The 17690-nt window shown below is 44.8% G+C and overlaps 1 protein-coding gene across 1 annotated transcript in view; it reads right to left on the bottom strand.

The window, feature by feature from the left end:
- MLH1 (mutL homolog 1) overlaps positions 1 to 17690 on the bottom strand; it is a 48506-nt gene that overhangs the window by 17003 nt on the left and 13813 nt on the right. The window contains exons 9-13 of the mRNA XM_055321686.1: positions 17106 to 17218; positions 14793 to 14886; positions 13731 to 13884; positions 6713 to 7086; positions 4905 to 5053 (exon numbers count right to left, since the gene is read on the bottom strand). Coding sequence (XP_055177661.1) covers positions 4905 to 5053; positions 6713 to 7086; positions 13731 to 13884; positions 14793 to 14886; positions 17106 to 17218 — 884 coding nt within the window. The remainder of the gene's footprint in view (positions 1 to 4904; positions 5054 to 6712; positions 7087 to 13730; positions 13885 to 14792; positions 14887 to 17105; positions 17219 to 17690) is intronic.

The following is a 17690-nucleotide window of genomic DNA, read 5'->3' as shown; positions in this document are numbered from 1 at the left end:
AGAAGGAGAAATATCCTTAAATTTATAGTAACCAGGGAGAAGCAAATAAAACCACCATCAGTTACTATGTCACAAACATTAAACAGGTAAAAAACAATCTGTCAAGATCAAACCCTAGAGAGGAAGGAGAACAAATGCAACTTCTGTATCCTGTTGGTGGGACCAACAATGTGTGTACATTTATCTGACCCCTTTGAAAACCAGTTTATCATTGTATGACCAACCCAGTAGCAGCTCTCCTGAGTATATGCCTACAGCCAAGCTTCCCAATATACACCAGACTCTCGACTCCCTCAGGGCCAGGAGCAGGCCAGGGCATGAGGGGGTGGGGATGAGGCAGCATGAGCCCAAACATCCTTCAACAGCAGAATGAACAAACATGCAGTCACTGTCACCAAACGGAATTGATTACACAGAAAAAGCAAACCAGAGCTGTATACAATAAGATGGATGGATCCTAGGAACATAATAATGTGTGTGATATCTATTTATCTATATATCTATATATATCAAAAAAAGCCCATACAGTATGATTCCTTTATGTAAAATTATAACTTGCAAACTAAACACATTTTCTAGGGCTACAATATGGGTGCTAAAATGTATTAAAAAGAAAAGAAATAATAATGACAAAATTTAAGATAGTGGTTACCTCTAAGGGAGAAGGAAGGGTACAGGTTAGGGAAGAGTACACAAGAGCTTCAAAGGTGATGAAACCCACAATGCTCTATCTCTTAAACAAGTGTTCATGTTTTTTCTCATGTGGATCCTATGTATATATTCTGTAAATTTGATTTTTTATTTACCAATACATTGTGTGTACATATGTATGTAATTAAAAATACCACCACCATAAAGAGGGGTAGGGGAAGAGGGTTTGGAGACCACAGGGAAGAGTCTGGGGACAGCAATAAGCCTGTATATCACATTTTCACTATACCTTTTTTTAGCTTGGCCACCACAAATGAATTCTTATATTGTTACATTAGTTCTCTAACACTCTGTCCCCCCAACCCCCAATAAAAAGAGGCTTATTTTCTTCATTTTTAGAATGAAGTGTTCCCCTCTGTTCCCACTGGAAACTCAATGTCTCTACAGGATGTACTGTGTAGGCGGAAAATGATTATTTTAAAAGCTGGAGAACATCAAATAATCTTGAATAACGAGGCACTGGAGAAAAGAGAAAGCAGTGTAATCCACTAAAAAAAGGGTCAGAGAGTTTTCCATACAGATTTTTCATGGAACCCTCTGACGCATCCTAGCTACCAAGGTGCAGCTTTGCCAGCCTGGGCAGGGAAGGGAGGAGGCATCTGCTGGCCCTGCGTAAGGCTTCCAGAGTTGCTCTTTCATTCAGGCAGGACTTTTCTTCCCTCGGCTTCATGAGGCTACTTGGGCCTCTTCACGATCTCTTATCAGGACCTCAAGGACCTCTATTTCATTCCTCCTCTAAATATCTTCACAGCATTAGAAGTCTGTGGGCATTTCCCTGCCATTGTGCCAGCAGCAAAATGGAACAAGATCCTTTCATGCTTGAAAGCCAAACCACACATCTGAGTTCTCAGTGGAGGCCCTGGGTCTCAGCCTGTTTTTCTAAGAACTGGCAAGTAAAGCCAAACCCGAAGGAAGCACAACCAGTCCCTGAGTTCTTAATACCATGTGCAGAGCAGAAGCTCGGCACCCTGCTGGACCACCTTACAGAAGTCCCATGTGCATAGCCTCTGGCTGTTGTCTCACAGGATCCAGAAGCCCTCTCAGGCATGTCTCACCCTGGGCTCCGCCTAAGTGGCCTTCCAACTCTGTTACAGAATATCTTTCATTTTACCTTATGTGGGCAGCCAGTTACTTACTAAACACTCCCCACAACACTGTGCTATCCTATATGGCAGGGGTCAAGCCTCATTCACCTCACTTTCTGCCTCAGGGCTTGCACCGTGCCTTTTGTGCAGAGAACATACTTGACAAATGTTTGCCAAGGTGATTTCACATGCCAAAAGAAATGATCACCTGGGGACAAGCCATACAAAAGTATGAACACTGAGACCCAGGACTGTTCTCCAAAGACCAAGGAAATAGAATTGTTGGGTGAAATATTAAACACATTCACATTCAAATGACAGCAAAAACACATTACAACAGTCCTTGTCCTCATTATTAATAGATCAAAACTATGGAACTAGCAAGTAGATTCAGTCATTACTAATTTGAGATGAGCCTAATTCCACGAACAACTGACTGGGTACTGGGCAAAAATTAACCTCACTGGTTGACTGAAAGTGACCACTGGGGAGGGGGAGATCCAGCAGACTCGAGACTGTCTGACTTAGTGTTCAACTCTTGACATCCTTCAGAACAAAGATTCACCTCCCAGGCTCCTCCTCTCAACCATTTACACACTGCCTCAGGACATACGTTCTGCGTGCACCTGCCGGGCCCTCTGTGGATGCCAGGGGTGAAGTGGTGGGCATGACAGACACGATCCCCGCACAGACAATACATGATAAAATCATCACACAAAGAAGCACAACCAAGAATTCTGGCACAAGGAGAGCATCCCTGACCTCCTGTGGGGGAGCAGCGGCACTGTTGGTCTGTTAAGGCAAGTGGCCTACTTCACCAAATCTGAGCTCCAGGGAAATCCCTATGCCACATTCCCCTGGAGGACCAGGGGCCCTGGGTGTAAATCACACACCAGCGGGCAGGACTCAAGGTACAAGTCCCCCCACCTGGGACGGAGGCCTGACCTTATGAAGCACACACATGGTAATTCAGGTGCTTATCACAAGGGCCCAGTAGAGGCTATAGCAGTGCTGTCATGTGGGAGAGCAGGAAAATAATGCCCCAAAAAGGTGAATTAATTTCCAACAGGCTAGGAAATGGTGCAGCTGGCAGGAGCTCCCACAGAGCCCTTCCAGCTCACTCCATTTGCATGTGACAGACAGTGCTCCTTCTGTGAGACCCTACACTGGCACATCTGAAACACTGGCTTCAGTTGGCATGATCAAATCGCAAGGTGCACCCGCCCACACAGGCAGCTGGTTTGCTTAGCATCTGAATCCTGGGCCAGCCACCTCGTGTGGAGGCCTTGCCAGTTACCACCTGCCCTCAATGAGGTGTGTCCCCAGGTCAGTTTCTGATTGTTTGGATATTCCAACTCATCTGTCCTCTTTTGTCCTCTCCATTTTCCATTCCATGTCCTCACCTTCAAAACAGGTAACAGCAACTGCTCTGCCTCTCTCACAAGATGATTCTAGAATTACATGAGACAATGTGTACAAATACACAATTTGGGAACATTTAGATTCATCATCTGAGCCTCAGCAATGGGCTCCAAACCTTATCAAACTTGACACAGATTAGCTTTACACTGCACTGAAAACAGTGTGCAACTAGTCAGAAATTTTTCAAAATGCTAACTTTAAATAGCCTGCTTTACATAAGGGATACAAACCCTTAAGGAGGACTCAGTAAATTCCAAAGCTGAGGGAAGCTATCAATTGAATCTACTGTGAGTGAGCCTGCTAAATAAATCAAGGAACAGCCAACTTCTCTTGCATTATTTAAAATGGTTTTAAAAGCTCCCAGCTTAAAAAAAAAAAAAAAAATAAAAGCTCCCAGCTTGAAAGCCAATAAACAGAAGAGCAACCGGAGCAAATCTTCATGGAAACAAAAATCAGAGGCCACTGGGCAGCTCCTTCAACAACTGGCAAGACCCTGGTCACAGGAAGCTTTTATTCTGCCCACATGCGGACAAAGAACGGTCCAGAGTGCTGAGAGAAGAGAAAACAAACCAGGAAAGGCAAACTGAGGCCTTGCTGAATGAACTCATCCAAACAAGGGGAGATGGTACAGAGAAAAATGTAAGGTGCCACTGAGCCACAGCAGTGCTTCAGAGGGTGGAGGATTAGTGTGAAAAGTGCTACCCTGCTCCTGGCCACTCGGGACTTTATAAGCTAATCCAGATCGTCATATTTTAAGACACAGCATTAAAACACAACTATTTTACTAAGGAAATGTGTTACAGGTGAAACACAGCAAGGCCATGACTAAGCTGTGTAGACACACGCAAAGCGGCTATCTGGAGCCTGGAGTTGTGCCGTCTACACCTGGAGCACGACTGCTGGACTCACCTGGGGCAGATGGTTCTTGGGTCAAGTTGCTGTTCTACTCCTCCATCCCTGCTCAGTTTGTGCCTGGGACACGACTGGCCCCATTTAATTCCTAAAACCATGTTCTTAGCGAGTTTTGAAGTAACAGGGACCAAAACGCAGCTCTACTTCAGTATTCTGAAAAGCTATTTCTGAGGAAGGTGATCCTGATTTATGACTTTGACTTTGGGATATAAAAATATCTACTGACTTCTTATGCTGTAATAGCTGTTTCACTTATATTTTACCTCTAACCAGCACAATCATCTTCAAGGGTAAAACTAATCCCATTTTACAGATGAGGAAAAACCGAGGCACAGCAACGTTGTTATAAGTTTAAGTGGAAAGTTACACAAGTTACAGTGGAAATGGTAGTGCCAGGATAATCCACTCGAGGCCCTCCAAAGCCTGTGTGCTCTCGAAAGAGCACACCCCACTCCGGCCACAAATCAGAATCTTGTGGGACATCACACTGCTTTAAAATAAAAAACAAACTGAAGATTATTTAAATGAATGCTTTACTCCAGCTAACTAGGGTTTAGTGAGAATACTGATTAATTATAATTAAAGCCAGAGACTACTTTTTCCCTTCCTAGCTGAAAATCGCCTTTTGGTTGCTGCTGCTGTAGGTGAGAAGAGGGAGGTGTGCTCGACACGCTGCAGTGACCACCCTACCATCTACATTTCCTGCATTATCCTAAAACTCCATATTAGCAGTCCAGCCCTCTGGGGCCCTGACAGACCGCAGCATTTACATACTCTCATGTCCCCGCTCGTTAATTTCTTCCTGGAGGCTCAGAACACTGGTGAGGTTGATGATCCTCCGTCGAGGGGTACATGCTGCTGTCATGTCCTTTCGGGAATCATCTTCCACCATTTCTACATCAGAGCTTTCCCGAGGCCTCTTTCTGCAATGAAGATAAGGAGCCCACAGATCATGACTATCCTTTAAAATTGTTTTTTTTAAAGTCATCCAAATTTTGTGTGTTGCATTTTGAATAGGGAAGAGCTTCTCATGCTGACTCTGCATGTTTGGGGCGGGGTCCTTGTGCAGGCGGCAGACTAGCAAGATCAATCTGTTCTCTGGCACACTGCATAGCAGAGGATCCTGACTCCCCCACCGCCGCAGCCAGCCACTGTGCACAGCAGGACACCGGAGTCACTCGCCTGTGGAGCTGCAGGGCCTTGGGCATATGTGCCCACCTTGCTGAGTCTCACCCGTTCAGTTACCCCCCTCAGACTGTGACAGCGCCAGCTCCAGGCAGCCATGCACCAGACAGGCAAGGTGATGGTCCTCACCATCCTCACTTTCTAGCTGGGGAGTCAGACAGTCACAGAAAAAGATCATTTGAAGTAGAAGAAAAAGCTAAGAAGAAAAGTAAACAAGGTAACAGGATGATGGGGCAGTGAGAGGGCCTCTGGTAAGAGGCGACGCTGAGTGGAAGCCTGAGCAACAAGAAGGCAGAGTCTTCCTAGACCCAGAGCACAGGGACAGCAAAGGAGGGAAGCTTATGCAGTTGGCGTCAGCCACAAAACAGTGTGGCCAGAGTGGACCTCGGGAGAGGAAAAGTGGGGGACCAAATGGGAGGAAGGGTGGGTGCACCTAATAAATACAAGGGGAAGCATTGGTTTTCAGCTAAGGAGTGATACATTCTCATTTCTGGTTGCAGAGATTTCTTTTAACTGCTGTGTGGTAAAGAGCTGGTGGTGTTACTTCCCCTGGTGACAGAGAGACACATAACCCTGCCCTGCAGAGTGGCTAAGAGCATGAAATGGGATAATGTATGTAAAGTATCCAGCACATCGTGGGTTACCCACAAGTGGCAGCACCCTTTCTTACTCCCTGGAAACATCCCAACAAGTCGTCTTGCTAGACTGGCTTGGCAATGAGTAAACTGGAGTCAAGTAACTCGTCCCACTCCTCTGAATTCCAGCGGCCACTCAGCACCAGGGTTTCAGTGGCAGGCTGCTACACAGATGCTCGCCTACAGCAGGCGTCTTCATCCTGAGCCTGCTGGGGAAGGAGCGTCTGCCTGGGGCCTGGGCTCGGCGATGTGCCCAAGGAGTCTGAGGAGCATGTGAAGCACATCCTGGGAGCACAGGGGAAGGACAGCCGCTATTGCCATCCGCCCTTTTCCCCCTCTTACCACCAGCCCATGGGCTTCAGGGTCTTCATAATTTGAACTGAGAAAATGCATTTTTCCTGAGAGGAGTGGAAGCAGCTTTGAGTAGAATAAGGGAGAATCTTCTGGATGTTTTAGGGTTCTTTCTAGCCACCTCTGCTATTGAGACTTTATCAAAATCCAGGAACTAAAAATAAAGGATAAATCTTATTCTTTTTTCTGGTGTGTGTTTAATTCATGCTTGGAGCCATGGACATTTAAGATATCTCAAAGACCACTGAGTGGGGGCTGCTCAAGTCATGATCAAAGGCAGAGAGTATCTCATTGGAGGCAGGGAGTGGGTCAGGCAGAGAGAAGCTGCAGGTGGTTCATGCCCAGTCAAGCCAGAAGGTGGTTTCAGGAAGAAATAGCAGAGACAAGCTGCACTCCTCCCAAAGTCCATACCTGGGGTTGCCTGGGCTGGAAGGGGGCCCTTTCTTCTCTGATGTTTCCGAAGTCCCCTCTGTTGCCTCCTCCTCCATGCCCTGATTTGTGGCAGCCACTTGATCAGGCTCTGGGAGTTCAAACATTTCCTCATCTTGCTGCCCAGTCCTGCCACTGGAAACATCGGTCCTGTCTTCCGGGACAACAGCCTGCAGCTGACTGGACAGAGCCTTGCTCATGGGCTGCAGAAAGGCATCGAGCTTCTGTTCTCGTGAATCTGTGCGGACCATCTGGTGGGCATAGACCTTGTCGCCACTTCCAGTAGATGAGGGGGTCACACCCGTTGTGGATTTAACCACCTCTCCAGAGGGGCCAGCAAGACCTGGTAGTAAAGTCTGTGTCAAAAAAGAAGGTAGTAGGTTAAAAAACTTTTTTAAATAAATGTTTTCTAGCCGCTGTGATTTTTCAAGCTCAATGGCATTTATGTAACATATGACTCATTTATGTTTGATATTGAACCCTTTCTACATTCTGTCCTATACATTTCAATGAAGTAGAATCAATCTGAAAAAAACAAAACAAAACAAAACACCCACACACACAAAAAAGGAGACAGTGGCATGATTCAGAATATGAAGTAAATATGTCTAGGTTCCAGGGGTACCTGGCTGGCTCAGTCAGTAGAACATGCAACTCTTGATCTGGGGTTTTAAGTTTGAGCCCCAAGTTGAGTGTAGAGTTGGGTTAAAAAAAATAAAATTTTTAAAGAAAAAAAAAAAAAAAGAGAAGAAAGACGTCCAGGTCCCAAAGTGAAGCAGAACTAGAGAGCTAGAAGCAGGTATAATCACTATAGAAGTATTATTATAGAAGCAATTCAAACCAAAACTTGAAGTTTTAAAAGATACACCAGTAAAAATATAAAAATTCAGCAAAATGCTCATAATTTTTAAAATTCATTTGAAATAGGGAATATTAATGTGAAGTTCTCCTATTTTTGTCTGGAGAGATTTTCATTTTTTTATTATAGTAAAATATACATCCAATTTATTATTTAACCATTTTTAAGTGTACAACTCTGTGGCATTAAGTACATCACATCATTGTGTGACCATCACCACCATCTAGCTCTAGTTTTCACCCTCACAGCCTGAAACTTTGTACCCATGAAACAGTAACTCACCATTTTCCCCCTCCCTACCAGCTCCTGGCGGCTACTCTTTTGTCTCTTTTTAAAGATACATATTTCCTAGCTCTGTCCACTGGAAATGCCGAAAGCCAATGACCATCTAGCAGCAATAAGGACCCTCTAATCCAAAACTATAGTCTCTAAACATCATCCCCACTAAAACAAACCAGAGTTCCTTGGAGAAATGGCCAATTCCAGGACTTGGGAATGGGAAAGTACAGAGTGAGCATACAATATCTCTTCTTGTCAGAAATAAAGAAACCATCAAAGACGAATAGAATTGGGTCAAAAGGACAAGAGCACCAGTTTGAAGGGGATTTTGTTGGTCTGAGATGGGGTAATTTGAGGATCCAAAAGAAAAATGACTATAAAATTAAACGATATTGCTTTGTTAACAGCTATGTTAAAATATCAAGGGAAAAGAAAAAAATAGGGAGAGGCAAAGAGAAAGAAAGAGGACAAAGTCATTAAACATCATTGGAGGGGCACCTGGGTGGCTCAGTGGTTGAGCGTCTGCCTTGGGCTCAGGTTGTGATCCTGGGGTCCTGGGACTGAGTCCCACATCGGGCTCCCCACAGGGAGACTGCTTCTCCCTCTGCCTATGTCTCCGCCTCTCTCTCTGTGTCTCTAATGAATGAATGAATGAATGAATGAATGAATGAATAAATAAATAAATAAATAAATAAAAATCTTCAAAAAAATAAAAAAAATCACCGGAGATCACCAGGACATGAATTCATTCCTTTGCAAACTGATAATTAAAGGGGCAGAACTCAGCATTTACTCTTACTTTCTACTATGAACTGTGTTTCAGGATAACTAAAAAGCTCTAACAAATGAGGGAAAGTTACTGTATACAGAAGAATTACAGTTATTTAAAACACAGAAAATAATAAAATCATAATCTTGAAATCCTCGTGAAATAAGTGATTCAGGTAATGGTCATCAATGAATGGTGAAATCATTAAACTAAATATTCCTGGGGAACTTGAGGAAGAAGAAACAGGCAGTCACCAGCTGAACCCACTGAGGAGTCTGATCACCAAAATGACATAACAAGTCAGGATGCGCCTCCTGCTGGGGTGTGGCAGAAAATACAAGACATCATCTATCAAGAATTCTCATACAGAAATTATTTTTTAAATCTGAATGTAATCATGCCGGTTTATAGGAATTCCTAGTTTACAGGAAATGAGGAGGATTAGAACAAGTTCAATGACACTAATGATAAGTAATCAGTCAAACAGAGATGTGCATTATTCTACAGAAAGCCCTCAGAATAAGCCAATAGGAACAACAACAAAAATGTACAGGGACTTCTCTGGTTTCAAAGAGACTTAAGAGAGATTTAAAAGACAACAATAAATTATAGAGAGTGGAACTTAACTGGATATGGATTTGAATAAAATTACTTTATAAAAGGATCATTTTTGGACAATGGGGACATTTGAATATGGACTAGAAATTAAATATTACTATGAGTTTTATTATGTATAAAAAAGGACATTGTGATTATATAAGGGAAAATATTTTAATAATTTATTTTTAAAAAAGTTTTACGTACTTATTCATGAGAGATACAGAGAGAGAGAGAGAGAGAGAGAGAGAGAGAGAGAGAGAGACACCAGGCAGAGGGAGAAGCAGGCTCCCTGCAGGGAGCCCGATGTGGGACTTGATCCCAGGACCCCAGGATCATGACCTGAGCCAAAGGCAGATGCTCTACCACTGAGCCACCCAGGTGCCCCAGGAAAAAATATTTAAAAACACATAATAAAATACTAGGGAAAAGAGTAAATCCCTGAAATGTGCTTTAAAATATTCTTTTCCCTTGGGGCACCTGGGTGGCACAGTTGGTTAAGCATCTGACTCTTGGTTTCAGCTCAGGTCATGATCTCAGGGTTGTGAGATTGAGCCCCACATCAGGTTCCATGCTCAGTGCAGAGTCCACTTAAAGTCTCTCTCCCTCTCCCTGCTTCTTCTGTGTGTGCTCTCTCACTCTCTCTAAAATAAATATTAAAAAAAATACTCTTTTCCCCACCACCAAATGAGAAAGGGAAAAAGAAAACAAATATGGCAAAACGAGGATGGTTGTTGAAGCTGAGTGACAGGTACATGGATTATTTGTGTAATATCTACTCTTTTTTTTTTTTTTTAATTTTTATTTACTTATGATAGTGACAGAGAGAGAGAGAGGCAGAGACATAGGCAGAGGGAGAAGCAGGCTCCATGCACCGGGAACCCGATATGGGATTTGATCCCGGGTCTCCAGGATCGCGCCCTAAGCCAAAGGCAGGCGCCAAACCGCTGCGCCACCCAGGGATCCCTGTAATATCTACTCTTATGTGTACTTAGGAATATTCAATAATGACCTAAGTAATAACAAGTTAAATAAGGTAGCAACTCTGCTCAAAAAGGAAAAACCTTCCTTCATAGACAACATAAACACCCTTGTAGCGTACATAGGCAAATGAAGTGAATATAGTTGACCTTAGAACAAAGCAGATCTGAACACTGTGGGTCCACTCACATGCTGATTTTTTTATAGTACATGACTGTAAATGTATTTTCTTTTCCTTATGATTTTCTTGATAACATTTTTCTAGCTTACTTATTGTAAAAATACTTTATATAACACATATGCAAAATATGCATTAATCGACTGTTTATGTTGTCAAAAAAGCTTCTGGTCAACAGTGGGTTAACAGGAATTAAACTTTTTGAAGAGTCAGATTTTTGACTGCCCAGGGGTCAGAGCTCCAACCCCCATGCTGTTAAAGTCCACTGTTTTGTTTCATTTGGCTATGCAATGGCCAAATGAGCAGAAATTAACATAACTACTTGCAGTAATTTTAAAGTGCAGAAAAGTGAAACATTTTGTCCAATATGATGGAGCTGCAACAAAACCCAAGAGCTCCCAGGCTTCCTAATTTCCATACCAAATGGTTTCACTACAAACCAGGGCTGTGCTGTACACCCTGGGCAATGCTGTGCAAGGTGTAGCTGGAGAGTGGGAGAGAAGGTATTCTGATGCCCCCAGAGGAATTTGGACCCCACTACCCACAACAATGTGCCAAGGTTTTTGCTGCTTTACCAACACAGGCAGGCTGTCAGATCCAGAAATCCACTTTCCTTCTGAAGACACACTGGTCAGTAATATGCAGAATTCTATAGGAAAAGACTACTATTTATTCAAGCTAACTAAATGAATCTGACTCATGCAAAATAAGACAAGGAGTTCTTTCCCCAAGGAAGCCAGGACCTCTGGCAAATGTCTTTCTTGTGACCTCAGCTAGGACAGAGCAAGGGACAACCACTTGGGCCCAGACAACATGCTCCTCATTTTCATCTCATTCTTTGAGCCTGTCTTCCTGCTCCCTGCCAGCCAAACCCTTTCCAGGTCCTGGCAATTCCAGATCTTCCACCGTTTGTGAGTGGAGCTACTTCCTCTGCCCAGACCCCTCACTGCTTCTCCCAAATAACTGCAGGCCTCCACTGTGCCCCTCTGCAATCCTCTCCCTTTGCAACCACAGGATTTTTCAGAAAATGCACACTGGATCTCATCAATTCCCATTGAGCCAAAGCAGAAACTCCTTAACACACTGACCAAAACGTCTACCACCAGGGACCTCTACAGCCTCCTCTCTCCAGGGCCAGCTCCCCAGCAGGCCCACACTCAGATCTCCCCCTGGCTGCACATGACAACACCTGGGAAAATTGTAAAACTACTGGTACTCCCTCTTATGCCCCACCTGAGAAGGCCCAGGCAAGAGTGCTATTTCCCAGGGAATTCTGATGGCAGCCAGGGTGATATTGGATCCACCACGTGGAACTTTCAGACCCTCATGCACACGTCCTCTGACCTCCCCCAACCCCTCAGGCATTTTCCTCACCAATTCCTCAGCCACAAATCCTGTTTCCATGCCTCGTCCCCTTTGCCCATCTCATTTCTACCCAGCCCTGGGGTCCCAGCCTCTGTGTCCCTTCCCTCCCTTCCCTGATTACTCTTACACCCTCCCAAGTCCCTCTTTTCTTTTTCTTTTTCTTTAAGATTTTATTTATCTATTTGGTAGTAAGCAAGAGCACATGCAGGGGGAGTGGCAGGCAGAAGGAGGGGAGAGAACCAGTTTCCCCACTGAGTGGAGGAATCCGATGCGGGGCTCCATGCCAGGATCATGAACTGAGCCAAAGGCAGATGCTCAACCAACTGAGCCACCCAGGAGTCCCCAGAGTCCCTCTTTTCCTCTCTCTCATAGGATATATTCTCCAGGAGACCAGGAGGGCCTCCATGAAGGCAGGAACCAGCAGTGGTGTGTTCCCAGGCAGTCAAGAGCTGCTTGCCCACACAGGACTCTCAGTGCATGTTTACAAGGGAGACAGAAGATGAGATGCAGCAACAAGTATAAACCAACTATCAGTGACTGAGCACTCTCTATGTATCACACATTGCTGAGAGCTGTACCCACCGTGTCAGGTCCAGCTCCCCTACAGTGCATGTGTCCTCATTTCAGCAACAGCACTGAAGGATGTGCATACCTATTACCTATACAAGACATAGGGCTCATGTGGCATCAGGGGCCCACCACCCTGTGCCCAGGGAGAACTTCCTTCTGCCCACCTGCCACATATGCCCTTCAGATGGCATCAGTAGCAGCGTGAGTGTACTCATTGCCCAACCCTCTGCTTGGGCTCCAGGAGTGGTGGAGCTGCCCTAACTGCATTTACTCTCACTGCTTACTGCCCATGCCACCTCCCAAGTAGGTGCGTTCTGTGAAGTTTCCTAAGGGAAGCTTTCACTGGCTTGGTAAATCAAAGCAGGCTCACAGAAGCCTACTCTCTCTGCTTGCAGGACCTGGTGCAACTAATGGGGAAATGTTTCTGTTTTTCTTTTTTTTTTTTTTAGAGTAGAAGAGAAAGGCGGGGAGGGGCACAGAGAAAGAGAGAGAATCTTCAACAGGCTCCCCACCCAGTGTAGAGCCTGACATGGGGCTCAATCCCACAACCCTGAGATCATGACCTTAGCTGAAATCCAGTCAGATGCTTAACTGACCAAGCCACACAGGCGCATACTCCTCCCTCTTTTTGGGAGGGGGGCAGGTGGGAATGTTTCTGTTTCTGTAGTTCTGGGGTTTGTGGTGCTTCTGAACACACCCTCACCCTGTGCGGCCTAGAATCCCATCATGTCAGAACTGGGATGGGACACTGGAGATCGTATTATCCACACATCTATAGATGGGAAGACTGAGGCCCCAGAGAGCTGGGAGTAGTAGCTCAGAATCATAAGCACTTAGAACCTGGGGAATTCTAATAAGGTGAATGGTGCCAGGCCCTGCATTAGACACTTCACCTATTTGCTTATAACCATATTCAGATGTGAGGGTGACCAGTTTGGTCCTCACTGAGGGAGACCAAGGAAGGTTAATAGTCACATGGCGCTAACCCAGGCCTGTCTGAAACTATAGGTCCTGCTCCTCCCACTGTCCCCCTACCTCTCATGGACCTGGCCCCCTCTACTCTGCCATGTAAGTGTGGGATCAGCCTCCTCCTGAATACTCTCAGGGAAAAAGAGTACATGGGAGAGGTGCCCTATACTGTTTCAGACAGCTTGCTTTTCTGAGAAGTCAGCCTAAGGTTCTAGACAGAGACTGAATCATGACCAGGCCCAGGGATAACATAATACTTTCACAGTCAGGTTCAAAAAAAGGAGATATTACTAAAGAAAAACTATCCTGGTAATCCTTGGAAAGACAGTCTTAAAGCAACAAGCCAAAATCTGGGCTCTCATGTCAGATGGGCCTCATTTTCAGGCAGTGGGTGAAAGCACCAGAACAAGAGCTGGACGAAGAGCGCCCTCACCTGGGTGAAGTACATCCTGGAGGAGTTGGAGCCCAAGAGCTTGCTCTCGATGTGCTGCTGCACCCGCTCCAGGATGCTGTCCTCGTGCAGGAAGTGAACTTCGTGCTTCGTGGGATGTACATTGACGTCCACGTTCTGGGGGCTGATCTCTAAACTGGCAGGGATAAAAGTAAGCAATTACGTCTTACATCGGGTGGTCGGGAATGGGGAAGACAACTCTCATACGATATACATGGTGACCAGCAGGCTTGGGAAAGCGAGACAACACAGTGGTTGAACCTCAGGGTCAAGTCTGAGCGACCTGGATTCTGAAGCTGTGCAGCCTTGAGGCAGTGACAGCACCCCTCTTTGCCCCAGTCTCCTTGTCTATAAAGAGGACATAACAAATGGTGGGGCTGAAATTCACACAGAGCACTCTGCGCATACTTAGTACATTGTACATCAGTTGTTACCATCATTCCAGAACTCATGGTATTTCTTACTATGTGACCTGGGGCAAGTCACTTAACACCTCTGGATGGGTTTTCTCATCTGTATCCACGAACTTGTCCCTTACTTACTTGTCAGTATTGAGGATCAAAGCAAGAATGCATGTGAGAGAATGCTCTATCATCAAAATGTAATAAAAAAAAAGTCAGTTTAGAGGCCGTGCCAGCTATCACCTTACTGCCTCAGCTCCATATCCATCTTTCATTGCTTGCTCTGTGCCCACAATGTGAATCCCTGTCAGTACAAGGCACTGGAGGACCTGTTGAGGAGGAAGGAGTTTCTCTGCCAGGTAGGGTGAAGTTTCTGGTTGTTCAGGGACAAGATCCATTATTCACCTTTGCTTCACTAACACGGTGGCTGGCACATGGGAGGCCTTCAGTCAGACTCTCCTGCATGAGTAAATGAAGGAAAACTGTTCCCTTCACCTGTGAGAAAGGACAGAACATCCTTTTGCCAATGGTAGATGGGATTCACTCTGATGGAGCTATTAGCAAGCCCATCTCTTTCAAAGAGGGCAGCTGGACAGAATTTACTCCTTGTGAGTCTCGGGTGAGGAGCCAGGCGCTGCATTACCTGAGGTACAGGAAAGGGTGTGTGTTCTTGGGCAAATATGCTGCATATACTGTTTCAATGGCTTTTCTTAAGGAAGTTGACTCAACCAGACGATCTAGAAAATAAAAGGTGAGTAACCAGCTCAAAACTGTCCTGACAGGAGAGGTACGAGGTACACATTCATACCATGCCATGAAATCACTCAGGAAAAACACTTCTAGAGTGACATCTGCAGCAGACCCCAGGGAAGAGAGGCCTTCCATGTGTTGCTACTCATCATCATCTCACCCCGGTCTTCAGGCTCTCTCCTCTCAGTCAAGTCACAGAAACAAGGGAAGACAGTTAAGTTCTACCTCCCTGTTGCCCCTCCCTCAATCTGCCTGGGAGGACTACCTTTGCCCTTGTTGGGCACAGCGCGCAGCATCCATCAGCTCTCAGACTTTTCCTGCTGCACATATGTACTGGCTGCCTAGCACATATGCCACGGGCTGGGAGACAATACATTGGTGACTACATGAACTCCAGTTCCAAGTGGTAAACCACACGAGAGATGTGTGCTAAGTAGTGGGGGGATGAGGCAACCAACTCTGCCCAGGGCAGGTGGGGTGGGGTCCAACAGTGGGGTATCCCAACTGAGTTATGAATGTAAGAAACAGTTTTCTAGGCATTTCAGGCAGTACAAATAACTGAACGTATGTTTAAGGTGATTTAGGAAATGACACAGAGTTGAAGGGGATGGAAAACACTAAAAGCTGGGAGAGGTAAGACAAAAATCAGAGGAAAATGTATTTTCTGAAAACATAGTCCTCCTTTCTCCCCAGACAGATGACCTGCTGGTGATCTATTCTCCTGGGCTGGTGTAGCCAAGGATATGTCCCATGGTTTTATTTCCAATAGGAAGAGAGACTGTGATCTTATCAATGAGGAGACCATTATTTTCTGAGTCCTCACCAACTCCGCAGCCCCTCAACAAAGTTGCTATATGTGGTAACACATGCCCTGAGCACACAGGCCTTGAGCAGGTGTGGGCACCTGACAAGGGGATGGCCAGAGCCCTTCTGCTGTGATTTCTGGACTGGAGACACGCCGAAACAATGTTCCTTTTTCCACTGCCTGAGTGAGAGCACATGGCATGGAGATAACTAGATGATCCCTCTAAGAGTCTGACCTCTCTGCTACAGGGAACTTGGTATGGTGACCAGACTAGCTAACGCTGATGCAGGACTCACCAGCAGCATGGACATGGCATGTAAGTGCCCCCACATGGCACTTACATTGATTTCTGCTTGTCTATTCTGTAGCCAACAGATGTGTCACAAAGCAGTGTTCTTCATGGTTAGAAAAACAAATGAAAAACATTTCTAAGCCTTGATTAAAGCAAGCTTTATTATAGATTAGGCTAAAGTCTTAATGAAGTAGGAAAAAACCATACTAATATAGACTATTTTAACAGAATGTGTCTATATTGACTCCCTCTTCCCTGTTTCTATATGGCTTTGAAAACTGCTGTAAAACATGTATAATCTGGGACACTTCTAGATGGTTATTATTATAAATGGAACAGGGGAATACACCATTTTCAACAGTAAGCAAACAAAACTATACAATGAGTTGTTTTGAATAATAAAGGTAAAGGATATATATGATAAAAATGTAAGCACTGAACAAACGGTATGATACAGGATGCATTTCTGGCTGGGAAATTAAAAACTGAATCAGATCCGTTTGTTGCTCCCCGTCACAGTCTCTCAAAACCATATAATATGCAATTAAGTAAAAAGAAACAGAATGCAAAATAGTATTTACTCAACAAGTAGCAATCATGTAAATAATATGCCCGCAGAGAGATAAAGACTGGAGAGGAATCTGACAAAAATTCAAATCCATTTAGTTAATTTCCTCCCTGATTTCCAGTACCACTCATTATACCATAAATAACCCATTTTTTAAAAAGAAAAATCCCAAGGGGTTAACATTCCGTTTCTTTACTGATGACAGTGCCTAAACCCAAGGTACCCCCTCCTTGTGTCCTGCTGTGCAGTTCAAAGCCTGGCCTGCTGTAAGGCTCTGATGCCAGCAGGGGAGGAAGCTGGTCAGGCTCACAGATGCTCTCTTCCAGAGGCAACAACCACACACTGCAATAGTCAGCCAGCAATGAGCACAAATCAGAGGGCTGAGTAGATTTAGGCTAGAAATTATAAATGCTTCCTAACCAAGCTACACTTCAGCATGAGGGTTTCCTGCATGTAATCAAACCTATGGATTCGGAATTGTTCCACAGGCCCATAAAATTCCATGTGGACAGACTTCCCCATATGGTTATTTTTCACTTACGGTTGATGAAGAGTAAGAAGATGCACTTCTTCACTGAGTAATTTGCATTGGATATGTAGCCATTCATTTTGAAGGCTAGGGTTTTATCCTCACACCCAACTTCTATCAGTTCTCTGGTTGAAAAAGAAAAATTTTGAAGGTCTTGAAAATAATGGAAAATTCAAACAGTATAAAGAATGAAAGTTGGAAAAATCAGGGTTCCTTCATAAACTAATAGTGCCAAGTAAGGACTCCCGAGACTGGCTTTGTTGAGGTCCTCTGGGCCCACCCATCTATCCATCCATCTGTCTGTCCCTCCATCTACCCACCTACTCACCTCATCACTGTTCTCAAGTACTTCCGTTCTGTGCCAAGCACTGCTCTGACTACTGGGACATGACAAGTCCAAGCTCTGAGACCTTATTTTGCTGAGACCTTTATGGATCTTAGTAAACCCCAAAGATGAAATTCCAGAAGAGCTCATTTCTACTGAATCCCTTACTATATGAACAGCACCACACTGGGGCTCTAGTGTGGTATCCTCAGGGCTGTTTATGGGGAGGTGAGGTATGGATGAAAGGTAGTCCTCACATAAGCCACACTCAC

This window comes from Nyctereutes procyonoides, unplaced genomic scaffold (assembly GCF_905146905.1).
Source record: "Nyctereutes procyonoides isolate TBG_1078 unplaced genomic scaffold, NYPRO_anot_genome, whole genome shotgun sequence".
Lineage (NCBI taxonomy): Eukaryota > Metazoa > Chordata > Mammalia > Carnivora > Canidae > Nyctereutes > Nyctereutes procyonoides.
The sequence above is the reverse complement of the archived record's forward strand: the minus strand, read 5'-3'. Positions and strand labels throughout refer to the sequence as shown.